The 16,833-nt window shown below is 46.4% G+C and overlaps 1 protein-coding gene across 16 annotated transcripts in view; it reads right to left on the reverse strand.

Moving 5' to 3' along the window:
- The window catches only part of PIP5K1A (phosphatidylinositol-4-phosphate 5-kinase type 1 alpha), a 50,265-nt gene extending 43,065 nt beyond the window's left edge, over nucleotides 1–7,200 (reverse strand). For 13 of the 16 annotated variants that reach the window (XM_017877724.1, XM_017877718.1, XM_017877716.1 and 10 more), the window contains exon 1: nucleotides 6,627–7,200. In XM_017877724.1, coding sequence (XP_017733213.1) covers nucleotides 6,627–6,711 — 85 coding nt within the window. In that variant the 5' untranslated portion in view covers nucleotides 6,712–7,200. The remainder of the gene's footprint in view (nucleotides 1–6,626) is intronic. The other 3 variants (XM_017877711.1, XM_017877710.1, XM_017877722.1) reach the window with 2 other exon arrangements.
- Between the last annotated feature and the right edge of the window lie 9,633 nt (nucleotides 7,201–16,833).

Here is a 16,833-nt window from a genome sequence, read left to right on the forward strand (position 1 = left end):
GCCTCCCAAGTAGCTGGGACTACAGGCGCCCGCCTCGTCGCCCGGCTAGTTTTTTGTATTCTTTAGTAGAGACGGGGTTTCACCGTATTAGCCAGGGTGGTCTCGATCTCCTGACCTTGTGATCCGCCCGTCTCGGCCTCCCAAAGTGCTGGGATTACAGGCTTGAGCCACCTCGCCCGGCCACGCCCGGCTCTTGTTCCCTTCTTTATGTCAAGTAAGAATATTCCAGGCCGGGTGCGGTGGCTCAAGCCTGTAATCCCAGCTCTTTGGGAGGCCGAGACGGGCGGATCACGAGGTCAGGAGATCGAGACCATCCTGGCTAACACGGTGAAACCCCGTCTCTACTAAAAATACAAAAAACTAACCGGGCGAGGTGGCGGGCGTCTGTAGTCCCAGCTACTCGGGAGGCTGAGGCAGGAGAATGGCGTAAACCTGGGAGGTGGAGCTTGCAGTGAGCTGAGCCCCGGCCACTGCACTCCAGCCTGGGCGACAAAGCGAGACTCCGTCTCAAAAAAAAAAAAAAAAAATACTCCAAAGTTCTAGGAGAGAGGCTGGGCAGTGGCTCACGTCTGTAATCTCAGAACTTTGGGAGGCTGAGGCAGGAGGATCGCTTGAGGCCAGGAGTTCAAGGCCAGCCTGGCCAACATGGGGAAACCCTCTCTACTAAAAATACGAAAATTTTCTGGGCGTAGTGGCGTATGCCTGTGATCCTAGTGACCCAGGAGGCTGAGGCAGGAGAATCGCTTGAACCTGGGAGGCGAGGGCTGCAGTGAGCCAAGATCACACCACTGCTCTACGCTGGTCTATAGCCTGGGCGACAGAGCAAGACTCTGTTTCAAAAAAATAAATAAAATTATAGGAGAGAACAATTTAAAGGATAAAATTACCACCTTCCCTCTCCCCAGTTTGCTGGCTGTCCTGGTATTATCTCTGTTGTTCACTTCAAAGGCTATAGTTTCCACTTTATTATCAAAGAAAAACAGGCAAATAAAATATTTAATAGCTATTAGGTAGCATATATTTGAGCAAAGGTATTAATCAGAAGAGTTTTTTTGTTTGTTTTTTTTTTTTTTGAAACGGAGTCTCGCTCTGCCGCCCAGGCTGGAGTGCAGTGGCCAGATCTCAGCTCACTGCAAGCTCCGCCTCCCGGGTTTACGCCATTCTCCTGCCTCAGCCTCCGGAGTAGCTGGGACTACAGGCACCCGCCACCTCGCCCAGCTAGTTTTTTGCATTTTTTTTTAGTAGAGACAGGGTTTCACCGTGTTAGCCAGGATGGTCTCAATCTCCTGACCTCGTGATCCGCCCGCCTCGGCCTCCCAAAATGCTGGGATTACAGGCTTGAGCCACCGCGCCCGGCCTAATCAGAAGAGTTTTAAATCAACCTAAAAAAGTCCACCAACATTAACAAGCAAAACATACAATTCTGATATTCAACACTAACATGTAAGTACACATTATCAATATCAGAAACTGGATACCTATTAGACTAGTTAATTATACTTGACAATGGGCTTCAGCAGTCATGGCAGAAATAAATCGATCAGAAGCAATGACATTCTGATACCAGTTTTCTGGCAGAATATACCAAGGTGACAAAAGGAAAAAGGGGTGGAGGATGTCAAAATCCCTATAAAGAGTAAACAGAAAAACACCTCCCTACTTATAAAACATCAACCAAAATGGCACCTGGTGATATTCTGACATTGTGTCCTATGTTTACATTTCTAAATTTCAGTTTCTCATTCAACATGATCTAAACTGCTTTACTTTTCACTGAGAGGAAGAATTGGGAAAGAAATCAGCCCACAAATGGCTTACACTGTACACAAAAGAACACAGATCAAAAAAACATCAACAGTCTGGGAATGGTGGCTCATGCCTGTAATCCTAGCACTTTGGGAGGCTGAGGTGGGTGGATCACTTGAGCTCAGGAGTTCCAGACCAGCCTGGCCAACGTGGTCAAAGCCCGTCTCTACTAAAAATACAAAAAGAAAATTAGCCAGGCGTGGTGGTGGGTGCCTATAATCCCAGCTACTTGGGAGGCTGAGCCTGGAGAATCGCTTGAACCCGGGAGGCAGAGGTTGCAGTAAGCCAAGATCACGCCATTGCACTCCAACCAAGGCAACAAGAGCAAAACTCCATGTCAAAAAAAAAAAAAAAGATCAACAAGAACCCCTACTACTGGAGTTAACAGATTACAGCAGGTTACAGGTAGGGCTCTGCTGGGAAGAACAAAGCAATCAGAATCATGGGCTGATGAAGCTGTCCCTACTATAAAAGTCCGAAGCAAAAATGCTCCAATCCTGTATCCTCTGGATTTCCCTGAGCAGTTAAGGGGGAGAAAAAGTCAGGTAAGCAGCTGTAAAGTTATGTCTAAATCACTTGTGCACATAAAGTCATATAGGTGAGCGATGACCATTTAAAAAATGTTCTAGTCTGAAGCAAAAGGAACTACAGCTCATGATTATCTAGGGTTTCAAGTGCTTTTCTTTTTTCTCTTTTTTTTTTTTTGAGACGGAGTCTCACTCTGCCTCCAGGATGGAGTACAGTGGCGCAATCTCAGCTCACTGCAACCTCCACCTCCTGGGTTCAAGCAATTCTCCTGCCTCAGCCTTCTGAGTAGCTGGGATTACAGGCACCTGCCACCACACCCAGCTAATTTTTGTATTTTTAGTAGGGAGGGTTTCACCACGTTGGCCAGGCTGGTCTCAAACTCCTGATCTCAGGTGATCCGCCCGCCTTGGCCTCCCAAAGTGCTGGGATTATAGGTGTGAGCCACCGTACCCAACCTCAAGTGCTATTCCTTAAGGAAGTCACACATGATTTCACTCCACAACTCTTATTTCATAGAAGCAGTGTATACCTTAGTATCCTATCCCTTCTAACCCAACCACTAACTTCAAATCAAGCCTCCAAGACAGAAATTCTTTACTCTCCTCATGGTGGTTTAAAAAGGGCAAAAAGCACCGCCAGGGGCGGCGGCTAAAGCCTATACCCCAGCACTTTGCGAGGCCAAGGTGAGAGGATAACCTGAGGTCAGGAGTTCGAGACCAGCCTGATTAACATGGTGAAACCCCAACTCTACTAGAATACAAAAATTAGCCGGACGTCATGGCGGGTGCCTGTAATCTCAGTTACTTGGGAAGCTGAGGCGGGAGAATCGCTTGAACTCAGGAGGCTGAGGCTGCAGTGAGCCAAGATTGCCCCACTGCACTCCAGCCTGGGCGAGAAAGGGAGACTTTCTCTCAAAACAAAAAAAGACTTTACTGGCCAGGCATGGTGGTTCACGTCTGTAATCCCAGCACTATGGGAGGCCGAGACGGGTGGATCACCAGAGGTCAGAAGTTCGACACCAGCCTGGCCAACATGCTGAAACCCCGTCTCTACTAAAATTAGCTGATGTGGTGGCGGGTACCTATAATGTTACTTGGGAGGCTGAGCAGGAGACTTGCTTGAACCCGGGAGGCTGAGGTTACAGTGAGCCAAGATCACCCCACTGCACTCCAGCCTGGGTGACAAGAGCAAGAGTCCACCTCAAAAAAAAGAAAAAAGATTTTATTTGTGATTGGAAGAGAGTGTTTCTCTGTCTGCATGGTACCAGAGAAATTAGAAAGTTGGCAGGAACAAATGATGGTTTATGATTTCCTAAATTGTTAAAGGCTAGAAGGCTAGCCCTGTAGAAATTCAAGAAGTGTGTGTGTCAACCATCCTAAAACCATTTATTGTTCTTAGCTGTTTAGCTGAACTCCACTTAAATTCTGGTGAAACTCTGAAATCCTAAAGGACAATGTTCTCTGACAATGCTGAAAATGGATATAAAACAAAAATGTCATAGCCAAGGACAGATTGACAGTTTTCGATAAACCACTCATAATTTTAGGCACTCCAAATCTTCTGGCATTTAAATTGGGAAGGAGAGGTTATTTAAGACAGTTTGTTCCCCACCAATATTAAACCTCTGTCTAGATAGTTTCACAATTAATCCAGAGCCAGTCTTTCATACTGCTGTCAAGTGAAATACACAGGATAAAGCAAATCATAAGCTTTAAGAGATGTTTAACTACTTTTGCTATTGGAGCAATTACCATGTTTGGATTTGGAGGAGACCATTATAATCTTTCTACAGTCGATCAACAGTGTGAAATGTAGCCACTTTTTTTTTTTTTTTTGAGACAGAGTCTTGCTCTGTTGCCCAGGCTGGAGTGCAGTGGCGTGATCTCAGCTCACTGCAACCTCTGCCTCCTGGGTTCAAGCAATTCTCCTGACTCAGACTCCTAAGTAGCTGGGATTACAGGCCTGCGCCAATATGCCTGGCTAATTTTTTTGTATTTTTATAGTAGAGATGGGGTTTCACCATGTTGGCCAAGCTGGTCTTGAACTCCTGACCTTGCAATACACCTGTAATCCCAGCATTTTGGGAGGCTGAAGTGGGCGGATTACTTGAGGTCAGGAGTTTGAGACCACGCTGGCTGACATGATGAAACCCCATCTCTACTAAAAATACAAAAAAAAAAAAAAAAAATAGCCAGGCTTGATGGCACATGCCTGTATTCCCAGTTGCTTGGGAGGCTGAGTCAGGAGACTCATTCGAACCTGGGAGGCAGAGGCTGCAGTAAGCCAAGATGGCACCACTGCACTCCAGCCTGGGTGACAAAACAATACTCTGTCTCCAAAAAAAAAAAAAATTTATACAATTTGTATTTGTATTATTAACTGTTAGCGAGAGCATCTGACAGAAAACATAAAGACCTACAAAATATCAAAGAGTACAGAGCAAACACCTGACTTAATAGTTGAGAAGTTTGTTTACGGACCATACATAACCTTTCTTCTTTCTGGGTTGGGGATTAGAGGGGGAACAGGTTTCAAATTAAGGAGCTACTCTATTAAAAATAAAAACCCTGTCACTTTTACTTTATCCTATTTCATGCTTATAATGCAGCATGAGTTGTTCTGGTTCCCTAATACTTTTATAGGAAAGGTAAAAAAATCTCCTCTCAACAAACTAAAAATAGAGATACACAAATAAAACTGCAGCTTACAAAGAAGATATGTGTGACTAGATATTCCAGCATCTGCGCTGGAATGTGAAAGGTGGAAGGAATCCTCTTCAGCAAATTCTAAATAGCAAAAACGCAATACCAGGCCTGAGGAAATACCAAAATCTCAAGCAAAGCATCCAACATCTGCCAGCGTCTATTCACAGTGTAAAAGCAGCAGTTACCGTGAAACATCAGACACTTCTGATGGAAGCGCTCAGTTTCTGACTCACCTCCCGCCCCCCACCCCCCCCCACACACACTTTCTCTCCTACACACAATCTATTGCTTTTCTTGTGAGCCTCCTCAGCCCTCCCTCAATCTTCATTCGTTTCTAACTATTAATACACTGAACTCTCTACATTAACCTGGCTCCATTCTCCAAATTCCAATCTCCTGATACAGCCTAAACATTCTTCCAGTCCATTTTCTATTATGCAATACTCCCCCCACAACAACACTTACAGTCACCCCGCGCCCATCTTTCTTCTCAGGCCTAATTTCCAAAACATCACTTCTCGCAGTCTCTACTGCAATTCAAGACTCCATTCCATCTTTCCCATCTGTTTTTAAGGTCTTTGACCTTAATTTCCTACATTCCTTAGGCTCTCTTCAAAATTTCCATTCCTTCCCAAAGTTGGGCAGTTTAGAGTTGGGAATTACCAAAGGAGTTAGTCTGAGAAAATGTGTATGTGTGTCTGTGTGCCTGTGCGCGCCTAAGGGTGGGGGTGCGAAGTGAGAAGGGGTGACACATTAGGGGAGCATCTGACGGAAAAGATGGCTTCAACAACTCCCAGCCACCGCAACAAAATTCACGATTCCCTACCTCTCCAGAAATCGAAAGCGTCCAACAACTCTTAAATATCTTTTAAGTCCCATGGCTTCTCTTCAACATTTTCATCCAATTAGCCCACAATCAACTTAGATTCTACCTGCCTCTCACACTAAGTAGTTCCTCTCTACTTCTTAGGCCTGCATTTACTTTCTTAAGTTTCTCTATTCCCTTCCGTTTCTCTTGTTTCCTACCCCCACCTTTTTTTTTTTTTTTTTTTTGAGACTGGGTCTCACTCTCTCCCCCAGACTGGAGAGCAGTGGCCCAATCTCGGCTCACCGCAACCTCTGCCTCCCAGGCTCAAGGGATTCTCCCGCCTCAGCCTCTCGAGTAGCTGGGATTACAGGCGCACGCCACTACTGCCCGGCTAATTTTTGTATTTTTAGTAGAGACGAGGTTTCACTACGTTGGCCAGGCTCGTCTCGAACTTCTGACCTCAAATGATCCAACCGCCTCGGCCTCCCAAAGTGCTGAAATAACAGGCGTGAGCCACCGCGCCCGGCCACCTACCCCCACCTTCAATCTCCATCTCTCCTCCTCAAAGACAACCAACGTTTTCGACAACTTCTTAATCAAACTTATCTTTTCCTCAAACTCCTCCTGCCCGCTCGGAAATTCCTATCTGAAAGCCCAGTTCGCCCCCGCTTACCGGTAACCCCTAGGACATTCCCAGCTACAGGTACCCTCTTAGGTCTCGCTCTTCCTCCCATCCCGTATTCCTCACCAGCTCCCTACCCACGCCCTGTCCGGCTTACCTGAGGACGAGGTACAGGAAGGGACCGCGGGATCAAAGGATGAAAAACCGACCGAAGACGACGGCCCGGAGGAGGCCGACGCCATCTTAGCAGCCCCCTCCCACTCAGAGGCCTGGCTCTCTTTCAATCCGGCGCTTCCTCTTCTCGGAATCGAATCTTCCCAACGTCTCTTTACAGAACCCGTGTTCTCAGGGCCACCTCCCCGCCCCCTCTGGGGCCTCCCTCAGACACGTCGAGCCGGCTCCTGGACCAGCTCAAGGCCACACCATTCGCCTGGCATGGGGGAGAACTCACGTCTCGCACTCCCTCCACAAGTTTAACTGCTTTCCATAGGAGATACTTCCCCCTTTCACAAAAGAGTAAGCTTAAGCTGGCTGCTGGGACCTTGCGTCCAGACCAAGCCACATCTGGAAATAAAAACGAGGCATGAAAAGTCCAAGAGGAGCTAACGCCCCCCTCTTAGTTCTCCCTAGCCACGGCCTGTTTATCGCCCAACCCGTTCGCTTCACTCCGGGCAGCCAAGCAAAATCCGAGCACTGCGCATGCGCCCGACCTTCTCGGTGCATCAGCCCACTGATTGGGGAGAGAAAAGGAGCAAAACCAATCGGGAGGCTGCTAATGGTCACGTGAGGTGGGTCCTCCCGCCCTGACGAGTCTACGGGTGGAAGATGTGCGCGCGCGGTTTGGCCGTCGTTTCCTATGGTGGCTCGGCAGATTCTGTTAGGTTCAGTTTTTTGGTAGGACTGGGCTGAGTGATCTGAACTCGGGACAAGAGTCGGTCAGCCAAGTCCTCTGAAATTCCTAACCCAGGAAAGAACTCTCTGCGTGTGTACTGGTGTCAAGTCAGAGACGTTAAGGTGTCGAATATCACAAAACATTTAATGCCACCAAGAACTCTTCTTAGTCTTTTTCCTGTTTTACTACTCTGTTTACTATTTAGTTAAACGTGCGTGCCTGTCTTACCTGCCTCTGAATGGCATTCGAAAGAAATGTGTGTTTTGTTTGCCTCAAGCACAAAGCTAGGCACAGTGACGGAGTTTAGCAAATATTTGATGCATGAATCAGTGAAGACCTGTCAAAAAGGCACGGGAGGCAATCAGGGACTTATCACAACCTTCCTGGGACCCAAGCCCTTTAGCCTCCAACTGTCAATTATCTGTGCTCCAAAGGGCATGGAGATACACAGAAAAATTTCTCCCATTTTAGTTTTCGTAGTAACCTTGCTCGTTTTTTTTTTTTTTTTTTTTTTTTTTTGTTACGGAGTCTCGCTCTGCCGCCCAGGCTGGAGTGCAGTGGCCGGATCTCAGCTCACTGCAAGCTCCGCCTCCTGGGTTTACGCCATTCTCCTGCCTCAGCGTCCCAGATAGCTGGAACTACAGGCGCCCGCCACCTCGCCCGGCTAGTTTTTTTGTATTTTTTAGTAGAGACGGGGTTTCACCGTGTTAGCCAGGATGGTCTCGATCTCCTGACCTCGTGATCCACCCGTCTCGGCCTCCCAAAGTGCTGGGATTACAGGCTTGAGCCACCGCGCCCGGCCACCTTGCTCGTTTTTAACAAAGTACCCCGTAGGCTATGAACCCTGGTGGGAAGACTTGTCTCTCTGAACAGACTGTAAAACTTCTGGGGAGCAAGGACTGTGTTTGGTTCACTCTTGTATCTCCAGCTCCTCCCGTGACTTTGTACATAGTAGGGGCTCCATAATTATCTGTGGAATGAATAAATGAAGAGAAATGGGAAAACATTCGGGGCAAGGGTTGGTTAGATAGATCCTCTCAAATTCATAGCCCGTGAAAGAACTCCATTAGAATAGGTTTTGTGGCCTGGCGCGGTGGCTCACGCCTGTAATCCCAGCACTTTGGGAGGCTGAGGCAGGTGGATCACGAGGTCAGGAGATCGAGACGATCCTGGCTAACACGGTGAAACCCCGTCTCTACTAAAATACAAAAAATTAGCTGGGCGCGGTGGCGGGCGCCTGTAGTCCCAGCTGCTCGGGAGGCTGAGGCAGGAGAATGGCGTGAACCTGGAAGGCGGAGCTTGCAGTGAGCGGAGATCGCGCCACTGTTCTCCAGCCTGGGCGACAGAGCGAAACTCTGTCTCAAAAAACAAACAAACAAAAAACAGGTTTTGTAACCCCCAGAATGGCCTGATTATCCTCTTTCCAGATGTCTTGTGGGTCCTCATAAAGTAACCTAGGACCCAAACATCCACAGAATATCACCATGCAGGCCGGGCGCGTGGCTCACGCCTGAAATCCCAGCACTTTGGGAGGCCAAGGCGGGTGGATCATCTGAGCTCAGGAGTACGAGACCAGCCTGGCTAACATGGTGAAATCCCGTCTCTACTAAAAATACAAAAAATTAGCTGGGCATGGTGGCGGGCGCCTGTAATCCCAGCTACTCGGGAGGCTGAGGCAGGAGAATCGCTTGAACCCAGAAGGTCGAGGTTGCAGCGAGCCGAGATCGCGCCATTGCACTCGAGCCTGGGCAAGAAGAGCGAAACTCAGTCTCAAAAAAAAAAAAAGGCCGGGCGCAGTGGCTTCACACCTGTAATCCCAGGACTTTGGGAGGCCGAGGCGGACGAATCGCCTGAGGTCGGGAATTCAACACCAGCCTGATCAACAAGGAGAAACCCCGTCTCTACTAAAAATACAAAATTACCCAGGCGTGGTGGAGCTTGCCTGTAATCCCAACTACTCGCTACCCGGGAGGCTGAGGCAGGAGAATTGCTTGAACCTGGGAGGCAGACGTTGCGGTGAGCCGAGATGGCGCCATTGCACTCCGGCTTGGGCAACAAGTGCGAAACTCCGCCTCAAAAAAAACAAAAAATAAATCCCCAGGCATTTACGGCAGCCTTCTACTCCTCCCTTACGAAGATCTAAAATAATTGTTTCCCTGCTGCCACCTGCTGGATTATTCGTCTTCCTTTGGGCACCGAAAGTAGACAAAATCTTGTTTGTAATTCCACAGCAGTGGAATTTTGTAGTGTTGAAGTATTTTATAATTGGCTATACCTATACCCTCCACTCAACTAAACAGGACAGGAACTGGTGAGGGGCACACGGTCTAGCACAGGATTTGGCTCATAGGTATTCAATAAATAAATATTTGTTGAGTAAATTATCCTTGTTTTCCGGAAAGGCATAGGGTTGCTACCATTTCCTGAGTTACTTCAGAAATCGGCTGGTGTTGATTTTAAAATTGGAAACAGACTAATAAATCCCAGAATGACCAACGCAGTCAAACTGAGGAATCTTCTCCCTGTGGGCTAATCTGTGAATTTTATTTTATTTATTTTTTGAGACAGAGTCTGGCTCTGTCGCCCAGGGTGAAGTGCAGTGGCGCTCGGCTTACTGCAACCTCCAACTTCCGGGTTCAAGCGATTATCCTGCCTCAGCCTCCCGAGTAGCTGGGACTACAGGCACGCACCACCACGCCCAGCAAATTTTTTATATTTTTAGTTTTTATTTTCACCAACTACCACTATTTTATTTTAATTTCATCAACTCCCACTCGGTCCCTGGGGCGCCCCCACTCCCACTAAGTCCCTGGGGTGTCCTCTGAGTCATGGAACCACTCCTCTCCAGTAACATTCCTGGCATAGTAGAACTGTGGTGACGTGACAGGGTGTGGAAACAGGGGCAGAGCAGGACATGTTGGCTTAGTGCCCCCAAGGAAACAGAAAAGGGAGTTCACCAATACATGCTTTGGGAAAGGGGTTACAATCCAATGACCTCAAAGTAGGGCCACAGGTACAGACTTCAGTACATGTGAGTGCACACCCACATCTTTATTAAAGTTTCCTTCATATCTTAGAACATTTTCTTTATTTTATTTATTTATTTATTATTTTTTTGAGACAGAGTCTCCCTCTGTTGCCCAGGCTAGAGTACAGTGGCGCGATCTTGGCTCACTGCAACCTCCACCTCCTGGGTTCAAGCGATTCTCCTGCATCAGCCTCCCAAGTAGCTGGGATTATAGGCACGTGCCACCACATCTGGCTAATTTTTTATATTTTTAGTAGAGACAGGGTTTCGCCGTGTCAGCCAGGATCGTCTCGATCTCCTGACTTCGTGATCTGCCTGCCTCGGCCTCCCAAAGTGCTGGGATTACAGGTGTGAGATACCGCGCCTGGCCAGAACAGTTTCTAAGATTAGAATGAAGGGGTGGGGACTAGCAAGAGCAAGGAAAGGATTCTACAATAAGAGGATGGCTTATTCAATTAATCATTCATTAATTAATTTGCTCAATTAACATTTAGCCCAAGCTACGTCCCAGGCTCTATTAGAGTTCCTGGTATACATAGATGAAGATTAAGCCCATCATCAGGCAGGATGGCTCACTCCTGTAATCCCAACACTTTGGGAGCTGAGGCAGGCAGATTGCTTGAGTTGAGGAGTTCAAGACCAGCCTGGGCAACATAGCAAAAATCCCATCTCTACAAAAAGTACAAAAATTAGCTGAGCATGGTGGCGCGCGCCTATAGTCGCAGCTACTCACGAAACTGAGGTGGGTGGATCACTTGATCCTGGGAGGTCTAGGCTGCAGTGAGCTAAAATTGCACCACTTCTCTCCAGCCTGGGTGACAGAGCAAAGCAAAACCATGTCTCCAAAAAAAAATTTTTTTTTTTTTTTGTTTTTTTTTGAGATGGAGGTCTCGCTCTTGTCACCCAGGGCTGGAGTGCTGTGGCTGGATCTCAGCTCACTGCAAGCTCCGCTCCCGGGTTCACACCATTCTCCTGCCTCAGCCTCCCGGTAGCGGGAATACAGGCGCCGCCACCTCGCCCGGCTAGGTTTTTTGTAGTTTTTAGTAGAGACGGGGTTTCACCGTATTAGCAGGATGGTCTCGATTTCCTGACCTCTTGATACCGCCCGTCTCGGCCCTCCCAAAGTGCTGGGATACAGGCTTGGAGCCACCGCGCCCGCCCAAAAAAATTTTTTTTTAATTAAAAAAGGAAAGATTAAGCCCCTGCCCTCAAAAAGATCACAGACTATGAAGGGAACAGAATGTGAATCACTTAGAATACAGTGTAATAGGTGCATCATAAACTTTATAGGTGATTTGGTTTTGATAACCATATTTCCAGAATAAATAAATGGGGAACAGAGTCCTTTACAACAGACGATATTTGAGATTGAACTATTCAGAGACTAAGATAGGCATCATCTCCACAGTTATACAAATTGTTGCCTGGAAAGAGAGGAATGGGTGTTCAGGAAAGACTCCACTATCCCATAAAATTAGACAAGAAAGGAAAAGGATCTAGGAGAAAGAAAGGCATAAGAGGCATGAAGAGAATTGGGTGTGGGGGAGTGATGCTGGAGTAGTGATATGCAGAAGTGTGGACTAGAAAGACAGGGAGGGCTAAATTATGAGGGATCTGAATACTGAATGCCATGTATAGTTACCACATACTGAAATTTACTATGCACTTACTAAACACTGTGCTAAGGCAGTTTACAAGAATTATCCTCTCTGTCTTTTTTTTTTTTTTTTTGAGACGGAATCTTGCTCTGTCGCCAGGCTGGAAGTTACAGGGGTACGATCTTGGCTCACTGCAACCTCCTGTCTCCGGGTTCAGCGATTCTCCTGCCTCCAGCCTCTCAAAAAGTAGCTGGACGACAGGCGCCTGCCACCACGCCCGGCTAATTTTTTATATTTTCAAGTAGAGATCAGGTTTTCACCATATTGGCCATGCTGGTCTTGAACTACTGACCTTGTGATCACCCGCCTCGGCCTCCAAAGTGCTGGGATTATAGGCGTGAGCCACGGCGCTGGCCAAGAATTAATATCTCTTAATCTTCTACAACCTTAAAAAGATAGGTATTGTTATCAGTCCCACTTTGTAGATGAAAAACTGAGATTCAGAGAAGTAAAGCAACTTGTCCAAAGTCATACAGCTAAAAGACCTTAAAGCTCACACTCAAATTCAGGTCTGGCCTGACTCTAAAGATGTGTTCTCTTTTTGTTGTTTATTTTATTTAATTTTTTTTTTTTTTTTTTTTTTTTTTTTTTTTTTTTTTTTTTTTGAGACGGAGTCTCCGCTCTGTCGCCCCAGGCCCTGGGTGCAAGTGCCGGATCTCAGCTCACTGCAAGCCCGCCTCCCGGGTTCATGCATTCTCCCTGCCTCAGCCTCCCGAGTAGCTGGGACTCAAGCCCCGCCACCCGCCGGCTAGTTTTTTGTATTTTTTAGTAGGGGTTTCATATTTTATTTTAATTTTTAATTGACACATAATTGTACATATTTATGGGGTACATAGTGATGTTTCAATACATAAAATATATAGTGATCAGATCAGGATAATTAGCATATGCTAATTATTTAGATGATATTTTTACATTATCATCTAAAAAATGTATCATTTATTTATTTATTTATTATTTTGAGATGGTGTCTCGCTTTGTCATCCAAGCTGTAGTGCAGTGGCACAATGTCAGCTCACTACAACCTCTACCTCCTGGTTTCAAGCGATTCTCATGCCTCAGCCTCCTAAGTAGCTGGGACTAAAGGCACCTGCCACCACTCCTGGCCAATTTTTGTACTTTTTAGTAGAGACAAGGTTTCACCATGTCAGTCAGGCTTGTCTTGAACTACCGACCTGGAATAATCTGCCCACCTCAGCCTCCCAAAGTGCTGAGATTATAGGCGTGAGCCCTAGTGCCTGGCCTCACAAATGTATCATTTATTTGTTTCCAACACAAACATTTAATATCCTTCTTCTAGCTGTTTGACACTATATATTATTGTTAATTATAGTCATCCCCCAGTGGTATGGAACACTAGAATTTTTTTTTTTTTTGAGATGGAGTCTCACTCTTATTGCCCAGGCTGGAGTGCAATGGCGCGATCTTGGCTCACTGCAACCTCTGCCTCTGGGGTTCAAGTGATTCTCCTGCCTCTGCCTCCTGAGTGTAGGTGGGATTACAGGCACCCACCAACATGCCTGGCTAAGTTTTGTATTTTTAGTAGAGATGGGGTTTTGCCATGTTGGCCAGGCTAGTCTCAAACTCCTGATCTCAGATGATCTGCCCACTTCAGCCTCCCAAAGTGTTGGGATTACAGGCATGAGCCACCACACCCGGCCAAGAATGCTAGAATTTATTCCTCCTGTCTAAATGTAATTTGGAGCCAAGTGAGGTGGCTCAGGTCTGTAATCCCAGCACATTGAGAGGCTGAGGAGTGGGGATCACTTGAGCCCAGGTGACCACCGTGGGCAACATAGTGAAATCTCATCTTCACAAAAAGTACAAAAAATTAGCCGGGTGTGGTGACGTGAGCCTGTAGTTCCAGTTACCTGGGAGGCTGAGGTGGGATGATCACTTGAACCCAGGAGGTTGAGACTGCAGTGAGCAGTGATTGCATCACTGCACTCCAGCCTGGGCGACAGAGTGAGATCCTATCTCAAACAAAGAAATGAACAAACGAACAAACAAATGTAATTTGGGGCCGGTGTGGTGGCTCACGGCTTTAATCAGCTCACTTTGTAAACCTCTCACTTTCGGAGGCCAAGGTGGGAGGACAGCTTGAGCCCAGGAGGTCAAGGAGGCAGCGAGCCATGATCCTGCTGCTGCACTCCAGCCTGGGCAACAGAGACCCCGTCTCAAAAAAAATTGTAATTTTGTGTCTTTTTTTTTTTTTTTTTTTCTTTTCAGATGGAGTCTTGCTATGTTGCCAGGCTGGGGCGTAGTGGCACGATTTCAGCTCACTGCAACCTCTGCCTCCCAGGTTCAAGCGATTCTCCTGCCTCAGCTTCCCGAGTAGCTAGGACTGCAGGTGTGCGCCACCACACCCAGTTAATTTTTGTTTGTAGTAGAGACGGGGTTTCACCATGTTGGCCAGGATGGTCATAATCTCTTGACCTAGTGATCTGCCTGCCTAAGCCTCCCGAAGTGCTGGCATCACTAGGCGTGAGCCCAATTTTGTCTTTTTTGTTTTGTTTTGTTTTGTTTTGTTTTTTTGAGACAGAGTCTCGCTCTGTTTCCCAGGCTGGAGTGCAAATGGCGTGATCTTGGCTCACTGCAACCTCCGCCTCCGGAGTTCAAGCAATTCTCTGCCTCAGCCTCCCAAGTAGCTGGAGATTACAGGTGCCCACCACCATGACCAGCTAATTTTTGTATTTTTAGTGGAGATGGGGTTTCACCATCTTGGCCAGGCTGGTCGTGAACTCCTGACCTCATGATCCACACCCTCAGCTTCCCAAAGTGATGGGATTACAGGTGTGAGCCACAATTTTGTGTCTTTTTAACAAACCTTTCCCTGTCCCTTCCTTCCCCCTGCTCTTCCCAGCCCCCAGTATCATCTGTTCTATTTTTTACTTCTATGAAATCAATTTTTTTAAAGCGTCCACATATGAGTGAGAACATGCAGTGTTTAACTTTCTGTTTGTGGCTTAAGTCACTTAATATGTCCTCCAATTCCATCCATGTTGCTGCAAATGACAGGATTTTGTTCCTTTTAATGGCTAAATAGTATTCCTTTGTGTATATACACCCCATTTCCTTTATTCATCTGTTGTTGGACACCTAGATTGATTTCCTATTTTGGTTACTGTAAGTAGTGCTGCATTAAATATGGGGGTGCATAAATATGGAGTGCAGACATCTCTTGGAAATACTGATTTCCTTTTTTTTTCTTTTTTTTTCCTAAATCAGCTTCCTTAGGTTGAATTATGTCCTTTCCTTCGGATAAATGTCTATGGCTGTGTTTTTAACCATAATATTATGCTTTCTTTCTCAAGGATTTTGGACTTTATCTTGTAGATGATGTGGAGCCATTAAAAAATGTCGAGGAGGCCGGGCGCGGTGGCTCAAGCCTGTAATCCCAGCACTTTGGGAGCCCNCAGGCTGGAGTGCTGTGGCTGGATCTCAGCTCACTGCAAGCTCCGCCTCCCGGGTTCACACCATTCTCCTGCCTCAGCCTCCCGGGTAGCTGGGACTACAGGCGCCGCCACCTCGCCCGGCTAGTTTTTTGTAGTTTTTAGTAGAGACGGGGTTTCACCGTATTAGCCAGGATGGTCTCGATTTCCTGACCTCGTGATCCGCCCGTCTCGGCCTCCCAAAGTGCTGGGAATACAGGCTTGAGCCACCGCGCCCGGCCCAAAAAATTTTTTTTAATTAAAAAAAGGAAAAGATTAAGCCCCTGCCCTCAAAAAGATCACAGACTAATGAAGGGAACAGACATGTGAATCACTAGAATACAGTGTAATAGGTGCCATCATAAACTTTGTATAGGTGATTTGGTTTGATAACCATATTTTCAGAATAAAAAATGGGAACAGAGTCTTTACAACAGACGATATTTGAGATTGGAACTATTCCAGAGACTACAGAAGGCATCATCTCCACAGTTATACAAATTGTGCCTGGAAAGAGAGGAATGGGTGTTCAGGAAGACTCCACTATCCCATAAAATTAGACAAGAAAGGAAAAGGATTCTAAGGAGAAAGAAAGGCATAGAGGCATGACAGAGAATTGGGTGTTGGGGGAGTGATGCTGGAGTAGTGATATGGCAGAAGGTGTGACTAGAAAGACAGGGAGGGGCTAAATTATGAAGGATCTGAATACTGAATGCCATGTAGTAGTTACCACATACTGAAATTTACTATGCACTTACTAAACACTGTGCTAAGCAGTTTACAAGAATTATCTCTCTCTGTCTTTTTTTTTTTTTTTTTTGAGACGGAATCTTGCTCTGTCGCCCAGGCTGGAGTACAGGGGTACGATCTTGGCTCACTGCAACCTCTGTCTCCCGGGTTCAAGCGATTCTCCTGCCTCAGCCTCTCAAGTAGCTGGGACGACAGGCGCCTGCCACCACGCCCGGCTAATTTTTATATTTTCAGTAGAGACAGGTTTTCACCATATTGGCCATGCTGGTCTTGAACTACTGACCTTGTGATCCACCCGCCTCGGCCTCCCAAAGTGCTGGGATTATAGGCGTGAGCCACGGCGCCTGGCCAAGAATTATATCTCTTAATCTTCTACAACCTTAAAAGATAGGTATTGTTATCAGTCCCACTTTGTAGATGAGAAAACTGAGATTCAGAGAAGTAAAGCAACTTGTCCAAAGTCATACAGCTAAAAGACCTTAAAGCTCACACTCAAATTCAGGTCTGGCTGACTCTAAAGCTGTGTTCTCTTTTTGTTGTTTTATTTTATTTTAATTTTTTTTTTTTTTTTTCTTTTTTTTGTTTTTTTTTTTTTTTTTTGATTA

This window comes from Rhinopithecus bieti, unplaced genomic scaffold (genome assembly GCF_001698545.2).
Source record: "Rhinopithecus bieti isolate Rb0 unplaced genomic scaffold, ASM169854v2 scaffold_10548, whole genome shotgun sequence".
NCBI classification, from domain to species: domain Eukaryota; kingdom Metazoa; phylum Chordata; class Mammalia; order Primates; family Cercopithecidae; genus Rhinopithecus; species Rhinopithecus bieti.